Source organism: Carcharhinus amblyrhynchos, chromosome 5, assembly GCF_965287045.1.
Source record: "Carcharhinus amblyrhynchos chromosome 5, sCarAmb.v2.hapA, whole genome shotgun sequence".
Lineage (NCBI taxonomy): Eukaryota > Metazoa > Chordata > Chondrichthyes > Carcharhiniformes > Carcharhinidae > Carcharhinus > Carcharhinus amblyrhynchos.
This window is the reverse complement of record NC_137328.1, coordinates 83606174-83620487: the sequence shown is the minus strand read 5'-3', so window position 1 is coordinate 83620487 and position 14314 is coordinate 83606174. Positions and strand designations below refer to the sequence as shown.

General features: G+C 42.8%; 1 protein-coding gene across 1 annotated transcript in view; it reads left to right on the top strand.

Annotated features, from left to right (window-relative positions):
• The first annotated feature begins 7795 nt into the window (after positions 1 to 7795).
• The window catches only part of fam81b (family with sequence similarity 81 member B), a 35230-nt gene continuing 28711 nt past the window's right edge, over positions 7796 to 14314 (top strand). Inside the window, exons 1-2 of the mRNA XM_080189109.1 lie at positions 7796 to 8510; positions 11565 to 11638. Coding sequence (XP_080045235.1) covers positions 11598 to 11638 — 41 coding nt within the window. The 5' untranslated portion in view covers positions 7796 to 8510; positions 11565 to 11597. The remainder of the gene's footprint in view (positions 8511 to 11564; positions 11639 to 14314) is intronic.

Here is a 14314-nt window from a genome sequence, read left to right as displayed (position 1 = left end):
TTGGGTGCAACCCTTGTGCGTCCACTCTAAACCCTAAATAAGTTACCGTGTTTGCCTAAAAGGTGCACTTCTCTCTCTTTAATCTCACTCCAGCATCCTGAAACCTTTTTAAAATCTCCTCTAGGTTGGTGAGATGTTCCTCTTCTGTGGCTCCCATGATTAGCACATCATCCAAGTAAACAACTACCATAGGCAAATCTTGTAATAGGTTTTCCATTGTACATTAAAAGATTGCACAAGCAGTGGGATACCAGCAGCTGCCTGTGTGCTGGTGTGTGCCTTTATTTGCATAATGGAAGCTGCTCACTCCACAAACTGCAGGGGCTTCCTAATGCCCAGAACTTTGGTCTCCACCTTTTTGTAGCGAATAGGGCACAGGTCTGGCTCCCTCAAATTTTGGTGCAGCTTTTGACTGCACATAAAATTTGGATTTCAAGCCATGCATTTTGCCTTGTCAAATGCATTCTGATATGTCCTGTGGACATCATATAGTTCGTTGAACGCTGTGCCCACATCCTTTTTGCTACTGTGAATAGCAGTACCCCGCCCCCCCCAACAAAATTTAGCATGCAAGCTGGCAAGGTCAATCATGAAGTTCCACTGTGCCTTTTCCTGCACTTTTCATGGAAGGGCAATTTCTAACACCTTCTTTGGGATTATTTCTGCTTTTTCCAGCAGTGTCTTCTGAATGGCAGCATTATTCACCCCTCATACTAGCCAGTCTCTCAACATCTCATAAAGGGCAAACCCAAATTCACAATGTTCAGCAAACAGCTGAATAGATATGCTTCAAACTACGCGTTCGCTCTTTGCCATTCTCCGTGATAATTGAAAAGCGCTCTGTTGATCCTCATTGCCAAAAATGTAATACCTTGGGAAATGTGGCAACCAGCAAATGGAGTAAAATAACTACTTATTAATAATATAAAATATACACAGAGAAAGGTGCTACATTACTTGGACTCTAGACTTCCTGGGAGAGTCCCGCTCAACCCTAGGATTCTCTCACTTCCCTGATTGACCAAATGAGTCTTATGACCTTCTAAAACCCTACTCTTGAAAAGGGCTCACTACTACACTAAAATTTGTCCATTCACTAACGTTCAAAATATTTAAACGTACTTTGCTAGAACTAATACTGTGAATGGGGACGTGTTTTGTCTTCTTCCAGACACTACGGCGCTGCGATGGAGCATTGCATTCCATATTTCACGTATGGACGTTGCATTCCATATTTCAGGAGATACCGAGGTCGTAAGATCCGGCAAAATACAAATGCGGTGCAGCACCTAGGAGTGGAAAAGTTCACACAGAGCAGCAATCTGACAATCATTGCCATTTTGCGGAAGATCTCTTTAGGTGGTTCTAAAACCAGTGCTTCAAAGTCTCCACAGGAGTCCAGTAAACAAAACTTGCCAGATCTTCCACGGAGCAGCAATTACAAGACTGCTGCTGTGCTTGAATTTTCCAGCGTGTTGATGTTGTTCTGCACTTCTTGCTGCTGTGGGGGAGGGAGGGGGTGCAGGCTGTGGAGGGTGAGATACACCCACAGCAGTAGCTGCCGTTTGAAAAGTTTAAATGTTAAATGCGAATGTCACAATAACTTCGTTGCAGTGTTAACGTAAGCCTTACTTGTGGCTAATAAATAAACTTTGAATGTTAGTCAACAGCTAAGTGGATGAATAATGAATTGGGGTAATAGGATGGGTAGATGGGTGAGGTGGTAGGGTTGGTTGTAGGTGGCACGCCTGACTGCACCTCAGAGTCAGGGAATTTCACGGCGGCACCCGGGCAGTGGAGAAATTTCCCATTATGAAAGTTTAAACGTCCTGGGTAATTCCTCTGTAGGGTTTGGTCACGCATCCTGGCTCACACGTCGGGTTTCCGATGATCCGGAGACAGGAAAATCAGAGGCGAAACTGATGGGCAAACCAGTAGAAAGGGAAATTATCTGGGGGAAACCAGATTTGGAAAGAATGTCGGTATATCAGTAATAGAGTAACACATTGACACGGTATTAATCACTACTAGATTCCCCTCATAACCAATAATACTTGCTGATAATCCATAATATGGCCGGTAAATAGATTTAAACACTTTGATTTCCTATTGGTAGCATGTAGTCATCTTATAATGGTGCTTGGGACGTTTCATAGAACCCTTCCAGTGCAGAAGTAGGCCATTCGGCCCATCGAGCCTACACCGACAACAATCCCACCTATGCCTTTTCTCCCACATATACCTTACTCCTGCTAATCCCCCTGACACTAATGGGAATTTAGTATGGCCAACCAACCTAACTCACGCATCTTTCCCACAGGTCATATGTTTCTAAACAATCCAAATTATTGCAGATGCTAGAAATTAGAAGAGATGCTGGAAGCACTCATCAGGCAAGATCTTGTACACTTTACAAAACAATCAAAAAGTTCTGAATCTACAGTGGCTGCCAGAGATCCGACCTGGGAGATCTTGCTGCGTCTGAAGGCTCGAAGAGCATCGCTGGGGTGGGAACTGCAGAATGGGGGCGGAGTTTCCACCTTGAGGCCCCATCTCACTGAACTGAATATCATAAATGTTGCCACCAAAATCCATGCCCGTCTTTCTCTATTCTTCTCCTTTGAATTCTTCCAATCAGGTTTCCATCCAGCACCACACAGTTTTAATCAAATTCATAAACGGCATTCTCTGTGGCTGCACAGATGCTGTCAGGCCTGCTGAGTTTCTCCAGCATTTTCTGTTTGGGTCCAGTTGTAAGGTATCGGTAAGTAAAAATTCACGTGTGGAAGAAAAATTGAGGCTCCCAACTAGTGCGCGTATGTCGTCATGCCCCCGCAAAGGGTGGCTGACACAGGAGCTGTGATCCGCTCGCTGATGGCGGGGGACGTGGGAGGGGAGGCTGGGGCAGGACTCCCAGGCCAGCCTCCAGGCCCCCGGCAGCTCGGGCGGGAAGATGTAGGTGTGTGACTCAGCTGCCCACAGTAAGCAGTTAATTACACAGATTGACCACCTGCTTGCTGCTGCCAGGTGGCTGGCCTCTGCCAGCTAATTAACCACCTTCGGGAAGATCGACCAGAGCACATCAGTCCGATTTCTAACTGTCCTCTCGCTTCCGCCCCCACAGGAGTGGGAAGATGTGAGGCAACGTCAATATCACATCCAGCTTAGCCTTCCCAGCATGTTCTGTTTTTAAAACCAATCCCTGGGCTCAGATTCACTAAAGTTGTTATATAATTACAGAAAATGTGCATGTAACTGCTACCTAAAATAACGTTATTCCAACAAATCCTCTTGTATTTCTCCTTTTCAAATTCTTATCCCATTTTGTTTTATATAATGTTTGAATAGTCACCAATGGCTAAAATCTCATGGTTCAATAGTCTTCAGTGCAAGACACTTTCTTTATCCTTTTGCCTTGGTTCCTACAGAAGCTTCTGTCTTCATGAAACCCTCTGTTCTCACCAGTGGAAACCTTACATCTGCATGAACGTCCCCAGGCTTCACTCACTTCTTTATTGGCTGCTTCTCTCTTAACTCTGCCCTCCATTATCATGGTAACTGCTTTGCTCTTGGCTTTACAGGGAAATTGGACAAGGCACCCATCTTATTCCTTAGTCTCCCATTCTCCTCCTGCTAGTGCCCCAGTCTTCCTCAGTTACCAGCGTGAACTCCCATTCCACAATCACCATCTCTCCTGAGTGCCAAAACCTCAGCAGCCAATCCCCACTCTGTCTCGCCCTGACCTCCCAGTCTACTGTTACTCTCTCCTTCCACATCAAGTTCCAATTCTTCCTAGTCTCCAGTCACCCACTCCATACAACAACCCCCACCCCACTACCTCCAAATGCCCTGATTTCTCACTTCTTTTTCTGACCCCTCTTATCCCAACCAGTACCAGATGTCTGACTCTCTCTCCACCAGCTGGTCTAATTGCCAGCCAGGTTTATATGGGGGACATTTCCCTGCTATAACAGGTGTGCAGAGTTGGTTTTACCAAGCAGGCGTTTGTTTTGGTAACATCTGATAAAATAGCAAAAATCTTCAAACATTTCATCACCACTCGGCTCCTGACCCACGCCTCCCTCTTCGCATTCCTTCAATCCAGTTTCCACTCTGACCGTAGCACCAGTTTTGCCTTTCTCAAGTCACTACTGAATCCTTTGTTATATTTGCAACAGTGTGCTATATCTTCTAGTATGTTTTGACTTTTCTGCAATTGATCATTCCATTCCTTTTTCATCCTCTCCTCTGCCACTTATTGCCCTCACTTGGTTTCATTCCTATGGCTCAATGCCACTAGCACATGTCCTTGTAATGGTTTTTACACCCTGATTCTATATATTTATAATGGGTGTGATCCAAAGGTCTAATTGTGATCTATAACAAGTCTGATCTGTCTATAGCTACTTACTGAATATATCATTCATGAGACAGGATTAACACAAGTCTCATTCATCTTTGACCTTTCTGATCATTAACATTTCTTCTACAAAATGAGTTTGCCTACATCCTATATCCTATTCACAAATCTCTTCATGACCCCATCCCTCCTCACCTCTGCAAACTCATTATAACACTGGCTTTCTTTGCATCACAATTCTCTTCATCACTTTAGACTGATTTAATTTGATTTATTATTGTCATGTGTGTTAGTAAACAGTGAAAAGTATTGTTTCTTGTACGCTATACAGACAAAGCATACCATTCATAGGGAAGAAAAGGAGAGAGTGCAGAATGTAGTGTTACAGTCACAGTTAGGGTGTAGAGAAAGATCAGTTGGTAAGCCCATTCAAAAATCTAATGGCAGCAAGGAAGAAGCTGTTCTTGAGTGGATTGGTACGTGTCCTCAGACTTTTGTATCTTCTTCCTGATAGAAGAAGGTGGAAGACAGTGTGTCTGAGGTATGTGGGGTCCTTGATTATGCTATCTGCTTTTCTGAGGCATCGGGAAGTGTAGGCAGAGGCAATGGATGGGAGGCTGGTTTGTATGATGGACTGGGCTTCATTCATGACCCTTTGTAGTTTTTTTGTGGTCTTGGACAGAGCAGGAGCCATACCAAGCTGTGAAACAACCAGAAAGAATATTTTTTATGGTGCATCTGTAAAACAACTGTCAGCTGTTACTGCATTTCACTTTGCTACTTCTCTCAATAACTATTTTTTGTCTTTGGTCATTAACCTGTTGTGTGATGAAATTATCTGAAGTAAATTTGTTTAATTTGACAGCTATCCCTGGCAATAAACAATTGCTTATTTGCATTCTCAGTATTGCTCTATTTTATACATATTATTTAACCTTGACTTCCTTTTACTTTGCTAGAGAGATTGAAAGGAGGGCACTTTGAGGTAGCACAGTGGTTAGCACTGCTGCCTCACAGCGCCAGGGACCTGGGTTTGATTCCTGGCTTGGGTCACTGTCTGTGTGGAGTTGGACTTTAAGTTGGTGTTGTGAGACTTCTTTTTGTTTTTACCCCAGTCCAATGCCATCATGTGTGGAGTTTGCACATTCTCCCTGTGTCTGCACGGGTTTAATCACTTTGGTAGAAATAATAGTAGGAGGGATTATTATTTAAAGGGCGAAAAGCTGCAGCATGCTACGGTGCAGAGGGACTTGGGGGTCCTTGTGCACGAATTGCAAAAACCCAGTCTGCAGGTGCAGCAGGTGATCAAGAAGGCAAATGGAATGTTGGCCTTTATAGCGAGGGGGATAGAGTATAAAAGCAGGGAGGTCTTGCTGCAACTGTACAGAGCACTGGTGAGGCCACAACTGGAGTACTGTGTGCAGTTTTGGTCACCGCATTTGCGAAAGGATATATTGGCCTTGGAGGGAGTACAGAGAAGGTTCACCAGGCTAATACCGGAGATGAGGGGGTTAGACTATGAAGAGAGATTGAATAGACTGGGTCTGTACTCGTTAGAGTTTAGAAGGCTGAGGGGGGAATCTTATAGAGACATACAAGATAATGAAGGGGCTAGATAGAGTAGAGGTAGAGAGATTCTTCCTGCTTAGAAAGGATAGCAGAACTAGAGGGCACAGCCTCAAAATAAGGGGGGGGGGCAGTTTAGATCAGAGTTGAGGAGGAACTTCTTCACTCAAAGGGTGGTGAGTCTCTGGAATTCTCTGCCCATTGAAGTGGTGGAGGCTACCTCGCTGAATATATTGAAGTCACAGGTAGATAGGTTTCTGATAGACAAGGGAATTAAGGGTATGGGGAGAAAGCAGGAAAGTGGAACTGATCCACTTCAGATCAGCCATGATCTTGTTGCATGGTAGGGCAGGCTGGAAGGACTAGATGGCCTACTCCTGCTCCTATTTCTTATGTTCTTATGCTCTTATGTACTCCAGGTGCTCTGATTTCTTACCACAATTCAAAGATGTGCAGGTCAGGTGAATTGGCTATGCTAAATTCTCCCTCAGTGTACCCAAACAGGTGCCAGAATGTGGCAACTGGGGGATTTTTACAGTAACTTCATTGCAGTGTGAATGTAAGCCTACTGACGACTAATAAACTTTTAAAAACTTTGGTTTAAGAAATATGTCAAGGTCTTGGATAAGGTAAATATGAGATTTACCGCTCTTTTTAGCCAGCCAAATAAACTAAATCAAATCAATGAAGGGAAATAGATTTACCTGGATGAGTGACTTGAGTTATGGAAAACAAATGGAGAAGCTGAGATTTTTTACCCTAGAGCAAAGGTTAAAGGGGAGGTCGAATTGAGATATTGACCATTATTTCTGTATTGGGAGACCAACAAAGGAGGAATTGTTTCCATTGCTAAGTGGTAGATTTAAAATAATTGGCAATTGAAGTTGCCAATAACCTCATTCCCTTGGAGCAAGTCTATTTTTGTGAAACATTTTATACGACCTTAGCTCAAGCATTGTTTTATGTATCTGGTCAATTTATCTCCAGTTGTATTATTGTCATATTATTGTTTTCTTAATTTGAAATTGGAATTATTTTTTCATATACACATACTAACATAATCCTGAACGTAAATCAGCACATTGACCACAATCAATTCGTGACTGGAACAGGGCAGTCTTCAGAATCACTGACAAGTGGGGTTGCCAGGAAGTGAGCCATTCATCAACTGGCTAATTTTAATGCTCTTGGTTTTACGCATTAATTGCCTTCAATTGATTGCGGTGCATAAAGAAAATTGCGACGCAACACAGATGTGTTTTAGAGACTGGAATTGTATCAATTGAAATTAATTTAGACGGATTACAAACTGACTTTAATTATATTTACAGCAGGAGAAATAAGACCAAGGCTATGCTTCAATGCGACTGCTGTTCTATGCGCAGATGGGTGAATAACATTAGGGGTTATCATGGGTGCCTGTGCAAGCAAGAATTTGAACACAATGTGATGAACACTCCTGCACTAGCAGAACATGTGGGGTGCGGCCAATTGTGGGCGGGACGACGGAAGGGGCGTTTACATTTAAAATTCCGCAAACCGTAACGTTTTTGATTCTATACAGAGTAAAATATCAAAACTCCAAATTAAATTGGAACTGTAAAACTTTACCGCACAGGATGATGACCCCACGGTGTCTGTACCTATTCGTTGCTACAGTATTCAGAATCTCCCCAGCTGTCCTGCATTCTGCCTTTTGTCCTGGCATCCACTCCGAGTCTAATTTATTGCATTGACGATATGGTGGTTTCTGAAACATATGGCACACGGGGGTGAGGGTAGGGAAGGCAAGTGTTGGATTTCTCCAGTCTGATTCTGGTCACTGCTGGGTTCCTGTACGAGGAGCCTCCCCCTTCCTACTGGAGGGGGAGGAAAACGAAAAAAATAGTTGTCAACACTTCGATGTGAGTGTGGTTTTTAGTCTTCGGAAGTCAAGGATTTAACCTGAAGAAGCGGGTTCTATGCCGTAATAAGCGAGGACCATTTTATCCAAAGAACCCTCAACTAAAATTCAATTATACACCAAAACGATGAACCATATCAGCACTGGAATCATCCAGTTAATGCATTTTATAGTGTCCTCTTTTAAATTTATACCTTCAAAAGACACTAACTTTTCCACATAGGTAGTCAATTGAAATTCATAATTAAAACAAAAGAAAATTATTGCTTAATATTAAAACGTGCATATTTCAAAAGCAATTTTATGCGGCAGACTTCAGATCATAACGCCGCGATAGCGATTGTTAGAGTTTCGTCTCGATTTTTATTGAAACTGCGGCTGCAAACGAATGGATCTTTTTCCTCTTCGGCTCACTCGGTGCAGTGACCACAAAGTGGTAACTATTCCAGTCACTTGGAAACAGTAGTAAACAAGGTCACAGTCAGACTTGGACTTCCGGGAAATTGAACCGGGTTATTTCAGATACTGTTCGCGGTGTGGGTTGAGTCTTGTTCAGTTTCGAACCTGCGAAATTAGTTGAGGTGCAGTAGCGACAAATCTGCCCTTTGGCTCGATGTGGTTCCTGGCGTTTTGAAAGATTCCCCTGCTCGCAGGGAATTGGAAACGAACTCAAACTACTGGGTGAGTAGCAGAGAAAATGAGGACCGACCTCACCCGATGTATTCAATGCATTTAAATATTATAAAATACGTTTTTATGTACCTTCAGGAGACCATTGATTTATTTATATATTCTCAAAGAAACGAGGTGCGGTTTTTGATTTCTCGATGCTGCCGGATGATGTAAAACAGAAAATATGCAATTTAGCACATCGTTAAACATGTGTCTAGCTCCTCTGACTAAAGTTGTGAAATTAGGTTGCTGTTATTAAAACACAAAACATATTTTTGACACCAAAGGAAAACGAAGAGAGAGAGGGAGACGCCACTTTGGCGACTTCTCAATTTTTGGAAATGGCCATTGAATTGTCAGCAGTTAATGTTGTGCTAAGTCTCAACTGTTTAATATAGAAAGATGATTATCATTAATGTAACAATGCCAAACCTCTGCTAAGGAAACACCTTCTCACAAGAGTCGAAAAGTTTGAGATTGAGATTTTTTGCATAATTATTCAGCATTTCAGATCAAATTAATAGTGAGAAATATACACAATCTAACATTAAGATGAATTTTCAATTTACAAATAATACTGTAAACAGCCCGTGGAAAATGCAATTTTACCATCAAGTGACTGGGAGTATTGTAGCTTCAGGCAAAGTAGGTTGCATTTGATATGATAGTTGCATGTAAATGTGTGTTCTGTGTTAATAATGAGATGTGGCTTAAGTTAATAGGATGCTGAAATCAAACATAAAATTAATTAAATGAACAATGGATACTGGAAAAATCTCAGTGGGTCAGGCAGCATCTGTAAAGGAGATGAAGCAGAATTAACATTTGAAGTCCTTTGGCTCTTTGTCAGAACTGAAGGGAGGAAGAATACGTAAAAACTGTGACGGATTGTGACAAAAAGTAGCAACTTTAACAACAAAAGACAGAGAGGCTTGCATTGAGGCAATACATGTATATGATATTCTTTTAAAAGGAGGAAGATCACAACCTAAAGCTGCTGAACTCAACAGTGAGTCCTAGGGTTGCAATGTGCCCAGCTAGAGGATGAAGAAGATGGCATTTTTTTTTAATTCATTCGTGGGAATGGCCAGCATTTATTGCCCCATCCCTAATTGTCTTTGAGAAGGTGGTGATGAGCCTTTTTGTATTGCTGCAGTCCATGTTCTGTGGGTTGACCCACAACGCCATTAGGGAGGGAATTCCAGGACTTTGACCCAGCGATTGCGAAGGAAAGGTGATATATTTTCAAGTCAGGATGGTGAATGGCTTGGAGGGGAACCTATAAGTGGTGGTGGTGTTCCCATTTATCTGCTGCCCTTGTCCTTCTAGATGAAAGTGATCATGGGTTTGGAAGTTGCTGCCTAAGGACCTTTGGTGAATTGCTGCGGTACATCTTGTAGATAGTACACACTGCTGCCACTGAGCATTGGTGGTAAAGGGATTAAATGTTTGTAGATGTGGTGCCAATCAAGTAGGTTACTTTGTCTTGGATGGTGTCAAGCTTCTTGAGTGTTGTTGGAGCTGTACCTATCTCAGCAAGTGGGGGGTATTCCATCACGCTTAGTGTCTTGTAGATGGTGGATAGGTTTTGGGAGTCAGAAGGTGAGTTACTTGCCACAGTATTCCTAGTCTCTGACCTCCTCTTGTAGCCACTGTGTTTATGTGGTGAGTCCAGTTGAGTTTCTGGTCAATGGTAACCCCAACAATGTTGATAGTGGGGGAATTCAGTGATGGTTACACCATTGAATGTCAAGATGTGGTGGTTAGGGTGTCTCTTATTGGTGATGATCATTGCCTGGTATTTGTGTGGCTCGAATGTTACGTGCCACTTGTCAGCCCAAGCCTGGATATTGTCCAAACATTATTGTATTTGAACATAGACTGCTTCAGTATTTGAGGAGTCACGAACAGTGCTGAACATTGTGCAATCACTGGCGAACTTCCCCACCTCTGACCTTATGATGTAGGGAAGATCATCGATGAAGTAGCTGAAGATTGTTGGGCCTAGGCACTACCCTGAGGGACTCTTGCAGAGATGTCCTGGAGCTGTGATGACTGACCCTCCACAACCATCTTCCTACGTTCTAAATATGACTCCGACCAGTGGAGAGTTTGCCCCCGATATCCATTGATTTTAGTTTCGCTAGGGCTCTTTGATGCCATGCTCAATCAAATGCGGTTTGATGTCAAGGGCTGTCACTGTCATTTCATCTCTGGAATTCAGCTCTTTTGTCCATGTTTGAATCAAGGCTGTAATGAGGTCAGGAGCTGAGTGACTCTGGCAAAACCCAAACTGGGCATCGCTGAGCAGGTGCTGCTGAATAGCACTGCTGATGCTATTTTAGAGGGCAGTTGAGAATCAACCACATTGCTGTGGTTCTGGAATTACATGTAGGTTGGACTGGATAAGGATGGCAGCTCTCCTTCCCTAAAGGACATTAGTGAACCAAATGGGTTTTTCTGACAATTGGCAATGATTTCATGGTCATCAGTGGACTCTTAATTTCAGTTTTTTTTAATTGAATTCAAATTCCACCATATGCCGAGGCAGGATTCGAACCCAGGTCCCCAGAACATTACCTGGGTTCCTGGATTAATAGTCGAGCAATAATAGTCAACCACTAGGCTATCACTTCCCCAGTAGCACAGTTGGTAGCGCTGCTGCTTCACAGCACCAGGAACCTGGGGGTCAATCCTGGCCTTGTGTGACCGTCTGTGGAATTTGCACGTTTTGCATAGGTTTGCTCCGGGTGCTCCAGTTTCCTCCACAGTCCAAAAATGGGTACGTTAGATGGATTGGCCGTGCTCAATTGCCTCTTAGTTCCCCAGGATGTGTAGGTCAGGGGGATTAGTGGGGTAAATACATGAAGTTATGGAGATAGGGCCTGTCAGAGAGTCGGTGCAGACTTGGATTGAATGCACTTTTTCTGTACTGTAGAGATTCTATGAGATGTTGCTCCATCAGTTATTAATTAGCAAGAATGAAATTAAGTGCCAAACATAACTGCCACATTTAAAAGCCTTTTATTGTCTTAATGTTTTTTCTGTCTTCTTCTGTTTTAGAGTGTTGGTGAATAACTTGGACCTTGTTTAAAAATGTCCAGAGAAAACATCCTGCAGGTTCAGATACCAGAAAAGTAAGTTTTAGAAAAAAGTGCTTTACTTTCTGCTGTCATAATCAGGTAGTAATTGAAAGAGAAGAATTAGACTGACTAGCTCATTATATAATTTGTTCAACTGCTCTTGGCAAGCAACATGTCAGTATTAAAAAGATTGTAGTTGTATTTTTTTTTACTGCTTTGTATTATAATAGGCAAAAGCAGTAAAAAAAATGTAGGGAGAGGGGGGTGAATCTAATGGTGACCAATTAGGATGCTGCCTCCTGGAAGGTTGAGTGAGTGGGTTGCTGGTATGTGTAGGTTTAGCACCCATTTAAGAATCCAAGGTCGCAACATCTGCCAGAAAATTCAACCCCTTTTCTCTCTATCATGTCAAGATTAATTTGGTAACATAATAGCTTTCTTGTCTGTATTATAATAGGCAAGACAAGAAAGCTATTATGTTACCAAATTAATCTTGACATGATAGAGAGAAAAGGGGTTGAATTTTCTGGCAGATGTTGGGACCTTGGATTCTTAAATGGGTGCTAAACCCACACATACCAGCAACCCACTCGCTCAACTTTCCAGGAGGTAGCATCCTAATTGGTCACCATTAGATTCACCCCCCTCTCCCTATTCAGGATGGTGGGTGAAACCGCAAGGTTGCAGGCCTAATCAAAAGAGTTGTAGTAATGTCAGGCCAGCAGCCCTATGCTAAAGGTGAGGCTGCTGAAGCAGGCAGGCAAATGTGTGAACTTTGTTGCTTGTTTGGTGCTGGGGTTAAGGATATTGCTTCCAAGCTGAAGAGGGGCTTGGAGTGGGAGACGGTTATCATGGTATGTGTGGGTACCAATAATGCAGGTAGGATTAAAAAAGCACTGCTGCTGATGGAATATGATCAGCTAGGGGCTAAATTAAAAAGCAGAGCCACAAAGATGGTAATCTCTCAATTTCCACCTGAGCTACGAGCAAATTCGTTGACAGTAAATAAGATCAGACAGTTGAATGCATGGCTTAAAGACCAGTGTATGAGAAGTGGATTTCAATTCATTGGGCACTGGCACAAATACTAAGACAAGAGGCAGTTGTACTGTTGGGACAGTCTTCACCTGAACTGTACTGGGATCAGTGTCCTAGTGAGTCATGAAAAGCACTTCGGAGAGGGCCTTGGCTCTCCAAATCTCCTCTCTATTTATTTTAAAGAGAAAAGACAATGCACTTAGAAAAGTATTGTTTGATTTGAGCAAGTCAATATGGTTATACGCAAGGGAAATCAAAATTTTATGAGGATGTAACTGGTAGGACAGATAAACGGGAACCAGTAGATCTAGTCTCCTTGAATTTCCAAAAGGCATTCATTTAGGTGCTGCTCAAAAGGAATTGTGAGTGATATATTAGCAAGGATTGATTAACAGACGTGAAGCAGAAAATAGGAATAAATGGGACATTTTCAAGTTGGCAGACTATATAACTAGCAGAATGCCACAAGGATCAGTGCTGGGGCCTCCACTATTTACAATCCATATTAACGACAAAGACAGTGTAGTATATCTATGTTTTTTAATGACACAAAGTTAGGTAGGGATGCAAACTGTGAGGAGCATACAAAGAGGGCAAAGAAATATAGATTGGTTAAGTGAGTAGCAAGAAGGTGGCAGATGGAATATAGTTTTGGAAGTGTAAGGTTATTCACTTTGGCTACAAGAATAGAAAAGCAGAATATTTTTGAAAATACATGAAACTTGTAAATGCTGATGTTGAGAAAGACTTGGGTGTATTTGTACAAAGAAGACATAAACTTAGTATGCAGATGCCACAAGCAATTAGGAAAGCAAATGAAATTGTAGCCTTTTTGCAGATTGTCTGGAGTAGAACCATTGAACCATAGAAAATTACAGCTCAGAAACAGGCCAGTTGGCCCTTCTTGCCTGTGCTGAACCATTTTTTGCCTAGTCCCACTGACCTGCACTTGAATCATATCTCTCCATATCCCCCTCATCCATGAACCCATCCAAGTTTTTCTTAAATGTTAAAAGTGACCCCGCACTTACCACTTTATCCGGCAGCTCCTTCCACACTTCCACCGCTCTCTGCGTGAAGAAGGCCCACCCCGCTCATACGAACATAAGAAATAGGAGCAGGAGTAGGCCATTGGCCCTTCGAGCCTGCCCCGCCATTCAATAAGATCATGGCTGATCTGTCATGGCTCAGTTCCACATTCCTGCCCTCTCCCCATAACCCTTAATCCCCTCTCTTATCAAAAACCCGTCAACCCGCGTCTTAAAAATATTTAGCGAGGTAGCCTCCATCACTTCAACGGGCAGAGAATTCCAGAGATTCACCACCCTTTGAGTGAAGAAGTTCTTCCTCAACTCCGTTCTAAACTGCGCCCCCCCTTTATCTTGAGGCTGTGCCCCCTAGTCCTCCTGTCCTTTTTGAGCGGGAAAAGTCTCTCCACCTCTATCCTATCCATCCCATTCATCATCTTATATGTCTCAATGAGATCTCCCCTCATTCTTCTAAACTTTAACGAGTACAAGCCTAGTTTATTCAGCCTCTCCTCATAGCTCAACCCCCTCAACTCCAGCACCAGCCTAGTAAACCTCCTCTGCACTCCCTCCAAGGCCAAAATATCCTTGCGTAAGTACGGCGCCCAAAACTGCACACAGTACTCCAGCTGCGGCCTCACCAATGCCCTATACAGCCGCAGCA